Here is a 15,207-nt window from a genome sequence, read left to right as displayed (position 1 = left end):
TTAGTTGGGGGTGTGGCTTGGCAATCATGTGACTGGGTAGGTGTGGCTAGCTGGTCACGTGACTGTGTAGGCGTGGCTAGCTCGTCATGTGACCCGGGTGGGCATGGCTATGTGCATAGACTTTTTTCAGAGGGCTGAAAAAAGTCATTTCTGACTGGGCCTCGCACTTTTGACCGGTCCTCACACTTATGACCATCCTCACATTTATGCCCGTGCAGCTTTCTTAACAACCATGTCACTCATTTCACAACTGCTTTTCTTCACCATGGTGACAAGATAGGGCAAAAACGTAAAATGTGAGGACAGTCGTAAGTTCGAGGACTGGTCAAAAGTGCGAGGACCAGTCAAAAATAACTTTTTCAGCCCTCTGAATAGTCCATATGCACAAAAGGACTACCCAGAGGGCTGAAAAAAGTCATTTCTGACTGGGCCTCGCACTTTTGACCGGTCCTCACACTTATGACCATCCTCACATTTATGCCCGTGCAGCTTTCTTAACAACCATGTCACTCATTTCACAACTGCTTCTCTTCACCATGGTGACAAGATAGGGCAAAAATGTAAAATGTGAGGACAGTCATAAGTTCGAGGACTGATCAAAAGTGTGAGGACCAGTCAGAAATAACTTTTTCAGCCCTCTGAGTAGTCCATATGCATAAAAGGATACAGCAATAGAGAGGGATGAAGGAAGGGAAGGGAAATTAGAGTAGGAGAGAGAGGGAGGAAGAGAGGAGGAGAAGGAGAAAGGAAGAGGAAGTAGGGAGGAGAAGAAGAGGGGGAGGAAGAGAAAGTAAGAAGGAAAGAAAAGAGAGGTGGTAGGTTTGAGGAGAAAGATTGCTGTACAATAAAAAAGATGAAAGGGAAGAAAGCCAACCCCAAACAAATATAAAGATATTAAGATAAAGAATGAATTGTTAAACTTTAAAGAATAAAAGAGAACAAATATGAATAAATAACAATAATTAGAAACACACATACAAACATACAATGTATTTTCTTTGAACAGAGTATTTGGCCGGTTCACAAATTTAAACAGTGTTTAGTCATTTCAATTAAATTTACAATTTCTATATTTCCTTTTTGCCATATTTATTCCTCATCTATTTTTGTAAAAAACCAATATTACCCTCATCCTCATCTCTAATCTTAATCAAATTCAATTTTTCCCTTCTATTCTATATTATACCCCTTCCCATTGTCATCTATTTTTATATCCATCCTCACATTGGTTAATTATGTAATATTACAGTTGTTTAATATGAATTCAACATTTTAATATAAATCAATTAGTTATATAACTACCTTTTTTGTATATTAATCAATATGAACATGAATATTCCAATTATTTCCATGCAATCCAATTTCTTACAAATCAATTAATTATATTTACCAATAATAATAAACCAAATAATTTCCCCCATATATTCCTCCAAACCACAACTTAACCATTTCTGCTTTCAACACAATATACAATTAATAGTATCTCAATTATTACAATTCCCTAGTTAAATAGAGCTTTTTTTCTTTTGTGTTTTAAAATCTCTTCTTTTTCCCTAAATTTCCCATTGTTTGCACCTACCTTTTTTGGTGAGGAAAAAGAAATCTGCCTGCCTAATTTTCCAACGTGCAAAGCCAACAGCCTGCTTTACTTTCTCTTTCGTTTTTCAGTATAGCTAGGGGGGAAAAAATCAGCACTCTTTGCAAGCAAGGAGCAGATCCGTGAGCAAAACAGCTGAGAGCAAATCAGCTGGGGGTCGGGAGCTGATCTAAGCAAGGGCTAATTAGCCTATGCTGAAGCTCCGGGGACCAATAAAATTACAAAAAAAAAACACCGAACCCTTTGTTAAATTGCTGCCTCCCCCGCCCCTCGCCCACCACTATTTATTGGCAATAAATAGTGGTGCGGAGGGGCGGGGCAAGCCAGTAATTTAACAAAGGGTTCGGCTGCAGCACTGGCTCTAGGGCGGCCCTTTGAAGCCCTGCTGCAAGAATTTGAAGTTTTTTTTTCCTCTAGCCATCGGAGGCAGCAATAGATTGGGAGTGGGCGGGGTAAGCGAACGGCCGATGATCCAACAGAGCAGAGAGTGAGGGTGAGTGAAGGCGTGGAAGCTGCTTTCTCCATCCTGCTCTCTTGCGTCCGGAGCCGGTGGGGAACCACGTGGCAGCCCACATGGATCCCAGGCAGCGGAACTCAGGCTAGGGAAGGGGTGGGCAATTGTGGCTCTTTTACAACCTGTGGCCTTCAACTCCCAGAATTCCTCAGACAGCCAAGCTGTCTCAGGAATTCTGGAAGTTGAAGTCCACAGGTTGTAAAAGAGCCACAATTGCCCACCCCTGGCTACGGTAGGCTGGCGCCGCGCGGGTGGGAGGCGAGGGGCGGGCGAGCCAGCAATTTAACAAAGGGCTCGGCCGAACCCCCTAGAACCCCCAGAATCCCACCACTGTGTAGGCCCCTCTTGATCTTGAGGCCCTAGGCTGAAGCCTGGTTAGCCTATAGGAAAATCGGGCCCTGCAAACAGGTTAGGAAGTCAATTCTCCAACCCTATTATTTCCCCCCAGCAGTTTATGATTGATTCTTTGAGTATGGGAATTCAGAAATGTCAAAAATTTCATGAATATAATTCCATTTTATAATTATCTGTACAGGACTGTGCAAATCCTTAGAAGGTATACTCGTTCCTCCCACGCACCAGAGGTGGGTTTCAGCAGATTCTGACCAGTTCTGGAGAACTGGTAAATACCACCTCTGACTGGCCCCGCCCCCATCTATTCTCTGCTTCCGGAGACTCAGCTGATCCGGAGGAAATGAAGATTCTGCAGTAACCTTCCCCTGGATTGGGGAGGGAATGGAGATTTTACAGTATCCTTCCCTTGCCATGCCCACCAAGCCATGACACGCCCACCAAGCCACGCCCGCCCACCAAGCCACTCTCACAGAACCGGTAGTAAAAAAAATTTGAAACCCACCACTGCCACGCACGTATGTACACATGCAACCCATTTGTTTTGTAAGCAGGTGTGAGTAGCTTCTGGAGTAGCTTTTCAACTCATGAAAAAGACCTGACCATTTAAGCGATTCAGAAACAAGAGTTGCCCAACCCTCATTTGTACTAGAGACTTTAATTGAACATTGCTCTGTTTCACTCCAACCACATTTACAGAGTCCCAAGTTTTGGCTTCTTCAATGATGTGTCTTGTTCTATCTGCAAAAAATGGAACTTGAGAGCAATTCTTTCAGAACTAGAAATGTGCAAATGAAACACAAGGGAAGCTATCTAGGGGAAATATAGAAGATGTGTTAAAGATGATTTTTTTTCCTCTCTTATCATTTTCATGACTTTAGCCATGAAAGCCAGCTGGGTGATCTTGGGCGCTAGTCCCTCTCTCTCAGCCGAACCCACCTTACAGGGTTGTTTTTGTGGGAAAAATACTTTGGGTGGAGGAAAGGGTGTTGGATATGTTCAAACCTTGAATTATTAAAATAATAAAGGTGGGCTACAAACCAACCAACCAATTTTTTTTTTTTTGCTGGGCACTCCCAATGCAAATCCCTTTTATTTTCTGCAAATCAAATCCTTTCCTCCATACAAATGTATTTTGAAACTTACAAAGAAATGAATAGCAATTAATAGTGTTGTTAAAGAATGTTTATTCATCACTTATCAGTTTCAGTTTTGTGCCATTGGGATAAGAGCATTCTGAAAACAGATCAAAGGAATCTTTCAAACGCAGAAAGCAAGAAGAAGGTTGAACAACAACTCCTAAAATAAACTAGTATTTTGCATTAAGCAATTATAGTTTACAAAATTAGTTTATCACAATCCTATATGCCCATGTGTAAACGACTAGTGAGCACAAACATTTTAAGTTTCAAGTAAAAGCAGGCAATGAATCCCTATGATTAGAACAGTATTGAGAAATACTGCAATAATTCCAAGATAAGATTATTGAGATGACCAGATAATGAAAAGAGCAGCAAAATTAATAAGCATCATATTCTGAAAATAGGCTGTCATGGTTACAGATGGATCAAACTTCACTGCATGAAAGTGTCCTATGGTCAGTGCTGGGTGTTTTCAATTAAATATTGAATGTTTAAAAAACTGAGTTTTCCTTTTGGCAGGCAACATTGTTACTACCAGATTATAAATATTCCTCTGAGTGACCACATCTTACACACAAAAGTATTGTAGGAATATGTTTTTTTAAGATCTACAAAACACCAGGATTTAATGAGACCACGGAATAAAACGGTGTACAAACAACCGAGTTATATAAATATAATATCCATACAGAATAGTTTTTTACACTCCAAAAACCATCCTTAAATGTTAGATACAATGCTAGTCATGCTTATGCCACTTGGATTCCCAGTAATATTAATATCTGCCGAAGTAATATATAAGCATACATAGGCCAGAACATTTAATACACCTACTGAAGTTTTAAAACAGTTCAACCTGATATCCTGTGGAAGTCCTGGGGCAAATACCTTGTGGCTCTGTTTATACACACCTACTGGAGGAGTGGGGTGGGGATAGATTTATATTGATATGCTAACCCCAGGCAATAGTGGGGCCAGATAATGTTAGTTGTCCTATGAAATGTCCTCAGGGTTGGTTTGGATTAAACTAACTTCCACCATTACAAAAACCTGCAAGGAATATGGAACTTTCCTTTTCTTTCTGCTGCTGACCCTGAGGCTAAATTAAGATGAATGCTTTAGATAGGCCAGTCCCCCCAGTAATCCTTTTTCTTTTTACTCCCTGCATCCAGAAGGGTGGGGATGAAGCCTGCTGAGAAGGGCATGGAGCTGGTTAAACCTTGTGCCCATCTTGCCTGCAATGGCTTTAATCAACAGAGGAATCCTTTCCCCTGTGATTAAAACCACCACCACCAACCCACCATTATCACACAGCAGACAGGGAGACCCTTCCAGGTACCTTAGCAATGCCTGGACTTCCTGCCAAGATGGCCACTCTCTTTGTTGTCTGCTACCTGCTCGGAGTTTTCCTGGGGGTGGGGTGGGGGGATCGCATAGCACAGAACCAGCCAAGCCGATCATCCAAACACAACTCCTAAGTTTGCAAAAATGTGAACCAAGTGACAAACAGCTTCTCTTCCCCCCTCCCCCCCGCTTCTTTCCTTTCCCATCTTGGCCAGCAGCAGATAGTGGTGCTGTTGGAAATTGGGCTTCTTCCAAGAACGAAATCCAGTTGTGCCCTGGGCTTTTTTTCAGGGTGGGCGGGAAACAAAAAAGAAGTCAGATGCACTGCATGTCTATGTGCACAATTTTCCATTAGTCTCACCTCACAATCACAGGGCTACCTTAGCTTAGGTAGTGATCAAGGTTAGGGAGACAATGACAAGTATACAAAACATGGCATTTAGCACAGGATGCGGCATTAAATAATTGGGTAGACAAGAGTAGTTCGGGATCAGTTTACGGTGCGCAGGCAATCCCAAATCTCTTTTTCTCCCAAATTCCCAAAGTACGGGCATTAATATACTTGCTTTTGTTTTTGTGATTTGTCAGAAATCACGAAAAATAAAAAAAAAGAGGTAGGGAGGGAATTATTCCATACCCAGCAGTGACTATTTCTTTAGAAAAAAATTAATAAAAGGAGTATGTCATCCAAGTTCTGTCTGTTCTAAAATAACATGTAGAGCAGTCCTTGACATATGACCATAATGGAACCTGCTCATCACTGTTTTATGGCCTTTTTTGTGGCAGTTGTTAATCAAATATGGTAGTTGCTAAGTAAATATGGTGATTGTTAATCAAACTCATTGCTTTCTATGGTGGAGAACACACACTTCGGTAACCTCCAGGTTTTGGCACAACAGTGATAAAATGTGGTCACATGACATAAATGTGGCCATGCTGCAAGTGCCTGAAGTGCAGTCACATGACCACAAGAGGGGCAACCGTTGGAACCACAGAAGTAGGTTACACCTCCATGTTTTCAGGTAAGTCGTAATTTTGAATCATAGATAAGCACTAAGCAACCGGTCGTAAGTCAAGGACTACTTGTAACTCAGCAATTATTCCCACTATCTGAGACAAAAGGTTGTTCATATAGAAAAAATACAATTCCACAGGCTGGGTATTGAGGTATCAAAGGCCCCTAATGAAGTGGATACTTCATTAGGTATTTGCATACCTCTAACCCAGTGGTCCCCAACCTTTTTATCGCCGCGGACCAATCAGCCTTTGATAATTTTACCGTGGCCCGCTGAGCGCGCGCAGGGGTGGGGGCTTTGGGCCACACGTGCGTACCTGCGCGGGGCTCTCTTCCCTGGAGCCTTTGCGCACGGCCCAGGAGCTTTTGCGCACGGCCCAGGAGCTTTTGCACACGGCCCAGGAGCCTTTGCGCTGCAGCGTTCATGTCCCCCGGCCGCTGCACGGCCCGGTGCCAGGTACTCCACGGCCCGGCACCGGTCCGCGGACCGGGGGTTGGGGACCACTGCTCTAACCAATGTACTTAGATCTTTCTCAATACAGATAGTATTATACAGATACCAACCTTTCATTTAACAATAGCTGAAAGTTATGACAGCCGTGGAAAAAGTGATTTATGACCTGTCCTCACAAAACCATCATACCACTTCCATATCACGTGATTGCAATTTGGGAAGTTGGCAACAGTCTCATGTTTACTACTGGTGCAGTGTCCACTGGTCAAGATGATCGCAATTTGTGATCTTCTCAGCAGTTTTCTGAAAAGCAACTTCAGTTGGAGAAGCAAAATTTGCTTAACACCTGTATGTGATTCACTTAACAACCATGTTAAGTGGCCATGTTGCAAACTCCTGAAATTGCTTAACAACTGGTAAAACTGGTCACAAAATTATGTGATGATTCTGCTTAGCAAGTGAAATTCTGGTCTCATTTGTGGTCATAGGTCTAGGATTATTTGTAAGAAGTATATAGCTTATTAATTCATTGTTGGTTCTGCTTGTGAGCAACATAGTTCTTTTTCTCCACACCAGATATATGTCTTCCATTACAATGGATGTTGAAATTAATTTAAGCAATAACAACAATTTTGTAGTGATTTGCTATTCTAATATCATCACCCTAAATTAGATGCTATTTTCCCCCAATGATGAGTGACAGTCAGTTCTAACCCTAACCACTTCAACAACAGTATGGGACACAATTATGGGTGCAATACTACTACAATGTTGTGGCAGAATGAATGGTGTTGATAAACAAACTTATATGTCAGAAGATCTAAACACCTGATGCAATAATTCATACAATCCTGCTAGAGGCATTGTGCTAGCTAGACACAGAATTAATGGCCCATTAATTCATACATTTGGAAAATCAAGATGGCACATGGAGGGGAGGGGATCTCTCTCTCTCTCTTTTTTTTTTTTGTTACGACAATCCTGTGAGTTACCTCAACAGGTAGTCACTGTTTGTAGAGGGAGGCTGACACTGGCCTAAAGGAATCCAGGGCTCTGGTTTGATACAGTCATCCCCATGTGTTTACAACCTTACCTTGGGTATTTGTTAGAAACCTGTCAACGGGAATGTAATATGAGCCATCAGGTTAACACCAGAGTTTCCAGAAAAAAGCAAACCATAATTGCACAGACAGATCAAAGCATAATCTATCAAGGAAGATTACATGGCAACAATACAGCTAATTCCTCCTGCTCTGCTCTACTCTGTCTTTATCATAGCTTGGCGAGATCCTCCTGTATCCAGCCTGTTATCATTTCAGCCATTTCTTTGCTGGAATCCAAGACAAAAGAATGGCTGATTCCTTTCTCACAGATTCGAATATCTCCGTCTGGAAACGCCATCTTCATCTCTTCACAGTACTGCAGAGGACACCATGAGTCAGTTGATCCATAGTAAAAAATGAGCTAAAATAAAAATAGAGAACTGTCTTAAAGTAAAGATCGTGGCAGGAAAAGAAAGAGACCAGAGCTAAATCCAATTATTAGATAAAAAACAAAGACATGAATAATATCTACAGTCCAAAGAGAAATTCAAGAGTCATGGCATACCACGGTAATTATAAAACATTGTATATATGTATTAGAAATACTTAGGTAATAAATGTCAATGGTCAGAATTTCTTCAATGGAGATTACTGAAGTTGTAAGACACTTTTCAACCAATCAAGAGAGACCTACTGAGAATTATTGTATTGCCTAGTGACACTAATGTGACACTAAGGATAATAGTCCTTGATTGGGAGGATATTTATTCACAACCAACGTAATAGGTGGAGAGTCCAGTGGATTTTTTTTTTAACATCTGCTTATTTAGCCAATCTACAGGCAGAAACGTTTCTTCTGACAGGAAAATCCAGGAAGTTTAGTCCTCCTGCTTCTTCAAGTTGGATGCAAAACAAGTCTTAGATGTAAAAATTGGAACCTGAGGATCAATAGGATTTGTTTTCAAGCAAGCAACTTAGAATGGGGTTTTATTTATTTACTTATTCCATTTGTATAGCCACCTATCTCAAACCATTAACTCTGGGTGGCAAACAATCGTCAAAACAAACAAACTTAGTATGGGCCATTGCGCTTTCCAGTTGCTTTTGTTTTTACTTTTAGGGCCAAATCAGACATCCTACTAAATGCGTCATTTTGTCAGTTTTTTTAAAAAATTTTTAAAAAAACTTTTAAATAAATAGCAGCTGCAGATAGGGAAGGATTTTTCACTGGGATCTCAGCATGCAGGGAAGGAAGGCGAACCCTTTCCTCCAAAACATGAACTGGGTGTCACAGCCCAGAAGAAAAGTTAACAAAGAAAATAAGAGTAGATCCAGACTGCCCAAGGAAAACATCCTGACATCTTGTGCTTTGCTTGCAGATTACCTCTGTCTGTGTAATTAAAAAATTGTGGATTCCATGACCTTGAAAATATTTCATCACCAATAGGAGCCATTCTATACATCACCTGAAAAAGTTTCTTCTTTCTGGGTTGCAGAGATACTGCATGAACACAATCTCTGCATTTTCCCTTGCTTATGCTTCAGTTCTTCCCAACCCATTATAACACTAGCCACTGAGGTATAGTTATAAACTTCTGGGACAATTCTTTCAGATGATCAGCTTTTACTTCACGTTGTTGATTGGTTTTCTTGTGCTGAGACATCAAATCCATGCTTTATATTTAGGTGAGTGCTTCCTTTTGCACTGCTGACTTCTTTCCTCCACCACCATAGTTCTAACAAAAGCTGCTTTTTATTCGATTTATATCCTGCCCGTTGTACAGGAGCTCAAGGTGGCATACAATGAATCCATCCTCTTATTCTTCCCCATAATGCACTTGTGAGGGGACGAGGGGCTGAGAATGATTGGGCCAGAGTTATTTACTGAACTTTCAAAGGTGAAAAAATATTAGAATTAAGGTTCTAGTTTACCACCTTGATCACCATGCCACACTGGCTATCTGGCTTAAATTTAGACCAAAACGATTTCCAACACAATTAAAATGGTTAATGTTCATTTTCTGCAAGCACCAATGAAACACCCTATTCTTTCCACGCTTCTGCTTCCTCCTTCTCCTCCTTCAACAGTCTTGTTTGGGCACTAATAATAGAGATACACGTAATCGTTGTCTTATAACCATTCATTTAGTGACTGTTCTAAGTTACAATGGCTGAAAAAAATGACATGATTATTTTTCACTTACAACCATTGCAACATCCCCATGATCAGGTGATTAAACTTTAGATGCTTGGCAACTGGCATGTATTTATGATGGTTGCAATATCCTGGGGTCATGTGATCACCTTTTATGACCTGACGAGCAAAGTCAATGGGGAAACCAGATTCACTTAACAATCTGTTTAGTAACTTTACAACTGGTTCAATTCACTTAACAAGTGTGACACGGAAGGTAATAAAATGGGGCAAAATTCACTTAACTGTCTCGCTTAGCAACATAAATTTTGGGCTCAATTGTGATCGTAAGTCAAGGACTACCTGTAATGGCTGCAGCTGATGGTAGTTCAAATCTAGCATCATTTTGAAGGGGCCTAGATCCTGTATCTTTGTTCCTAAGAGCACAAAATAATTAGGACTGGAGTATGATTAAAGTGTGAATTTTACACTTACACATCTGCCGAAAACCCTGTCAGAAACCCCTCTCTAATATAGACTGTTTCCATAATAATAAAAACACAGTCCACCACGATCTACTATGTATATTAATTATCATTATCACCAGCATCACCAATATCCAGATTTAACCTTAGTAAACTTTCTTGATACTGTATCATTAGTATGTTTTAAAAATGAAACAGCAAATTCTTCAAAGTATTCTCTCACAAACTTTTGTAAAGTGAGTATGTATTTAATTTTTCATAAATATGGCCAATATGATGGCAGTTAGTTGAGATTGTTATCAACAGGATGTTTCAGCATTTCTAAGAAAGCAGCTATTTCCTACAGTGATCCTATGCCATTAAGGCCTCTCAAAGAAAGTGTAAGTCCTAACAAAAATGTGTTAAAAACATCCCTAAAAAATATTTCTGCCTGTTGTGTGGTTGCCAAAGGTCCAATACAGATTTAAAAAAAAAATGTCTGAGAGGCATAGAGTTCTCAGTGCCTTCAGTTCAGGTGTAAAAATTCACAGCAGTAGAATCATACTAAATGCATCAGACTTTGTGACCAAATATATTTTCAAAACAGTCAATGCTCAAATAAGCCTATGTATAATTCAGACATAAATTCAGACAAAAAGAAGGTTCTGCCTATGGCAACATATGTCATTAAAAAAGCCTGGGGGAGCCAAATATGGCCCTATTGCCTTCTCATTCAATGAAAAAAAAATGTTTTTCATCCTTAGGCTTATTTATTAACTCAAAGATTAGTAGTCATCAGGGGTGAAATGCTCCCGGTTCAGACTGGATAGCCCAATCCGGTAGTGATGGTGACGGGTGGTTTGGAGAACTGGTAGCAAAAATCCCTGTGCGCCCCCCCTCCCATGCCCAGCTGAGCCGCACGATCATCAGAGGCTTTTTTTTTTACTTTTAAAAGCATTTTTTCTACAACCTCTTCCGACAAAAAAATGCTTTTGAAAGTAAAAAAAAAAAAGCCTCTGATGATTGCGTGGCTCAGCTGGGATTGTCAGAGGCTTTTCAAAGCATTTTTTTTCTGCAACATCTTGGCAGAAGAGGTAGTAAAAAAAAAATGCTTTGAAAAGTCTCTGACGATCCCAGCTGAGTTGCCTGATCATCAGAGAGGCTTTTCAAAGCATTTTTAAAAAAGCCTCTCTGACGATCCCAGCTGAGTTGCCTGATCGACAGAGGCTTTTCAAAGCATTAGAAAAAATGCTTTGAAAAGTTATATATATATAAAAAAAGTTGGCCACACCCACCCAGTCACATTACTCTCCCCCCCAAGCCACGCCCACAGAACCGGTAGTAGCAAATTTTACATTTCACCCCTGGTAGTGATGTCTATGGAGATTCTCAGCCATCCATGTCATAGTTGTTCCAAAGGTGCTTTTTCAAGAGGCAATTGGACTTTCTTGTTTTTCTTTGAAGACGTTTCATCCAAGAAGCTTCTTCAGCTCTGACTGGATGTTGGGGAATGGAAGGATTTAGCTGGTTATTTGCATTCTTTTAGAGAGTCGTTGAGGCCACTTGGAGGTTTATCTGGGTCTTCAGGGTCACCTGAGTACTGCAAATGGGTGTGGAGCCTTCTTGGAACTGCTGAAAGGACTGTGTTGTGGACTGGAGATAGATGATATCATAACCTCGCCCCCCACCCCCCGTTGAGAGAGGGCTGTTCAATTTTGACACAGACGGCCTGTTTGACCCTTCTTTCAAACCAGTGTTCCTCTCTCTCCAAAATGTGAACTTTGCTGTCTTCAAAAAGAGTGGCTTTTGTTTTTTAAATGCAGATGGACTGCTGAATCTTATCCTGCTGACTTTGTTCTCCTGTTAGTTACCTCTTGAAAAAGCACCTTTGGGACATTGGTGGTGACGTTCAGGGTCGGGGAATATGTTTATTTGCTATCTCTTCTCATTCAGTTTCTCACAAACTCCTCGTCTCTTTTTCTCTCCTCTTGTTCTGTATCTTCATCATTAACCCAAAGGTTAATGGTCTAACACTTCATAAAATAGGCAAAATGGGTGAAATCTGATTTTTGAGTCATTAATATATAAATTACTTTTCTTTCATTTCCTTGTGGGGTTTTTTTCCTTCACTTTTTGACTCCCGTCCTCCCCCCCACCAAAAAAAGTAATGGTTATACAGAAATCTGATGCTCCTATTTTGTGTTTTGGATTTAATGCATTATCACTGGATGCAAGCTTAAGTTTTGGTATTACTCTCCAAATGCTTCACACTCAAGTGCCCTACTGCTATTTATTTAGGAATGATAGGACTTGTAGTCCAATGTATTTCGTGCTACATCAGGATGGCAGTGGCTAATGTAAAATATCTATGTAACTTCTACTTTTTTTTCCTGACTTGGCTTGGTTTTCATATGTTTCAGAGATTATAGTTTTATATCAATCATGGATATTTTAAAGATATTCCTGTAAAACAGGTAAATTCTATGGAATTGCAATGCAGTGGCGGATGGAGGGACAAATAGAATGATAGGAGAAACCGAGTCTTCATTGATCACTGCCCCTCACCACCACCAAATGGAGAGATGTACGGCTAGGTCATCTTATTATACAGCAGATTTAGAGCACAACTAAAGAGTATTGCAATTACCTTGGCATCAAATGCTGAAATGTCTTGAATAGTAATTTAATAAGGAAACTTTCTTTAAAAGAAACCCTTTTTTGCTCATTAATGCTCTATTATGAGCTGATTCTATTTTACTTTGCGCTTAATAATATATGCTGCAACTTGACTAGAATATTCATTATTTAACAGTACTGTACAGTATGCACATTTAATTGAGTGCAAGTTGATACAGAAACCTTTCCTAACCTGGTGGCCTACAAGTATCCTCTACTTTCCAGACACTCTGGCCAAATTGCTATGAATTACAGAAACTGAAGTCCAGCATCTCTGGAGGCCACCAGTTTAGGGAAGGCTGATCTACAGGACTTTGCAAATTTGGAATATGAATGTGAGACCTTCTGCGGAAGTAAGTTATTAAAACATGTCTAAGTGGTCAACTGTAGCCCAAGAAACCTCACTTATTGTAATTCTGTTTTACTTTCTGCTCTCTAGGAGCTCAATGTCTCCCTCCTTTTCAATTCTATTATTGAGGTTTGGTCACAAAAGGACTAAATTGGAACTGCTATGTGGGCTAAAGTATGGTTAAGTGCTACATATAGCAAAATCTTCCCGGGCTGCTTTTCTAACTTTGGACTTCAGCAATACATCGTCCAAAAAACATCTGAGACCTGCCGAAATGAAAGGTGTTCCTGGCTGCAGAAGATGTTTTAGACTTATTCATGCAGCGTATTTGAAGGATTTTCCAAACTGGAGGGAAATAATTTACTCTGGCTGGGGGAAGAAAGTCTTCTCTTGTAGTGTCTTCCATACTGCTGCTTTCCAGATTATGAATCTTTCAAGGGCAATAACTATTAGACTGCTATGGACAGCTTTGGACATTGGATTAAAAAAAAAAAACCCTGGGCAATAGTAGACAAGCTGTTTCAATAAAAGCAACTCAAAATTGGTTTTGGCTGCTTCACTGGGCAATTTTTTCTTTATGCTCATATAATGAAATAAGCTTGTGATGGAAAAAAAAGAACAAGGTTAAATTAGAGGGAGGAGGAGGAAGAGGAGGAGGAGTTTCTTCCAAACGTATTTTGACTTAAAATGTTGCATAGCAAAACACTTCATCTTTATGAATGACCTTGGACCAAGGCCCAATAAACTTCCTCCCACACAGTTAGTTGCTTGCACATGCAGGACTTTGGCACTTGTAGATGGCCTCACCTCTTTTCTTTCATTGGCCGCTTATTATAGGAACACAGGAAGTTATATCACCCTGAGTCAAACCATTCATTCATGTAGCTCAGTACAGGGGTCAACAGCATGGCTTAGGGCCCGGTGATTTGAGGGGCTGCCTTTCTCCTGTGGTGTCTGGCTGATCAATTTCAGCTGATAGGGTAGGGATGCTCTGGGTTCTTTGGATTAAATAATGTCATTTATCAGTATCTAGGAAATGTAGCTTCTCTGTTGCAGCACCTGCCATCAAGAATGAGGTTCCCTGAGATCTGTGTGACTCCCAACCTGAAGGACTACAAGGGTTGTTCTCCTAGACCTTGGGCCAGAATAGCTGGTGCCCCAGCATTTGCTGGGTTGGTGGGACGTATGGGAGTCTGCTGAAGTTACCAGCTTATTCTTTTTTCTTTTGTCCAGTTGATGTTGTCATTTCTTGTTTCCTTTATATTGCTTTTAGAGTCAGGCTGCATCAAACTGAATAAACAAAGGTTTTCAGATACTGAGTATCATTTTGTGATTTTGCACAAAAAGATGGCATAGAATACTAAGTAGTCAATTATACAAATGCCAATGTTTCATAAGATGTTTGTATTTATACCTGAGATGGAAATCCAGCATTTCACAAAATTTGCTACTCATGTGTTAAAAAAAAAAAAGCAATTGTGAAACTAACAAGTATTCTGCCTTGCTTTCCCTTCTAGTCCAAGGGACTAGTCACTAGAAGAACTGTTGTCTTCCTTCATCCAGTCCTCAGAGAACATGCTCAGGGAAGGAAAATGCCATTGATTCTTGCTCTCCTGGCCTACTTGGGGGTAGAGAAGAAGTGATTGAATCCACTAATTGGAGCCATAATAATTGTGACTGATGAGAACACCTGAGCATCGCTGTGGCCAGAATGAAAGAAAGCAGTTCTTAAGTTGACCTCCCTTCCATTTGATTTACTCATGGAAGATAAGGAACTGAAAACTGTAGTGAAAAAAAGTGTCCAGAACATTATAAACTTACTACAGAGTTCCTTTAAAAAAAAAAAAAAAAAAAAAAAACTATATCCAACTTGATTTGCAGCTTCTAGGTCCAATTCAAAGGGCTGGCTTGAATTAAATATTTCTTCTTGGCTTTACAAATCTTTCTCAACTTGATGGATGGAAAGCATGTAACCGTACAGAAATTCTTGAATAAGAACGATCAGCATTTTCTACCATTGGTCATATTGGGTGGGACTACAGGGAGTTACATTTAGCAACATATATGTCAGGAGTCCTTCATTACTGATGCATGGACACTTCTCTTGCCTTTAAGATTCTTGGA

General features: G+C 40.3%; 1 protein-coding gene across 2 annotated transcripts in view; it reads right to left on the bottom strand.

Moving 5' to 3' along the window:
- Positions 1-3,632: 3,632 nt before the first annotated feature.
- The window catches only part of LDAH (lipid droplet associated hydrolase), a 93,401-nt gene continuing 81,826 nt past the window's right edge, over positions 3,633-15,207 (bottom strand). For both annotated transcript variants that reach the window (XM_034432188.3, XM_034432189.3), the window contains exon 7: positions 3,633-7,881. In XM_034432188.3, the coding sequence (XP_034288079.2) occupies positions 7,690-7,881 (192 nt within the window). In that variant the 3' untranslated portion in view covers positions 3,633-7,689. The remainder of the gene's footprint in view (positions 7,882-15,207) is intronic.

This window comes from Pantherophis guttatus, chromosome 1, assembly GCF_059756535.1.
Source record: "Pantherophis guttatus breed Tessera chromosome 1, ASM5975653v1, whole genome shotgun sequence".
NCBI lineage: Eukaryota > Metazoa > Chordata > Lepidosauria > Squamata > Colubridae > Pantherophis > Pantherophis guttatus.
The sequence above is the reverse complement of the archived record's forward strand: the minus strand, read 5'-3'. Positions and strand labels throughout refer to the sequence as shown.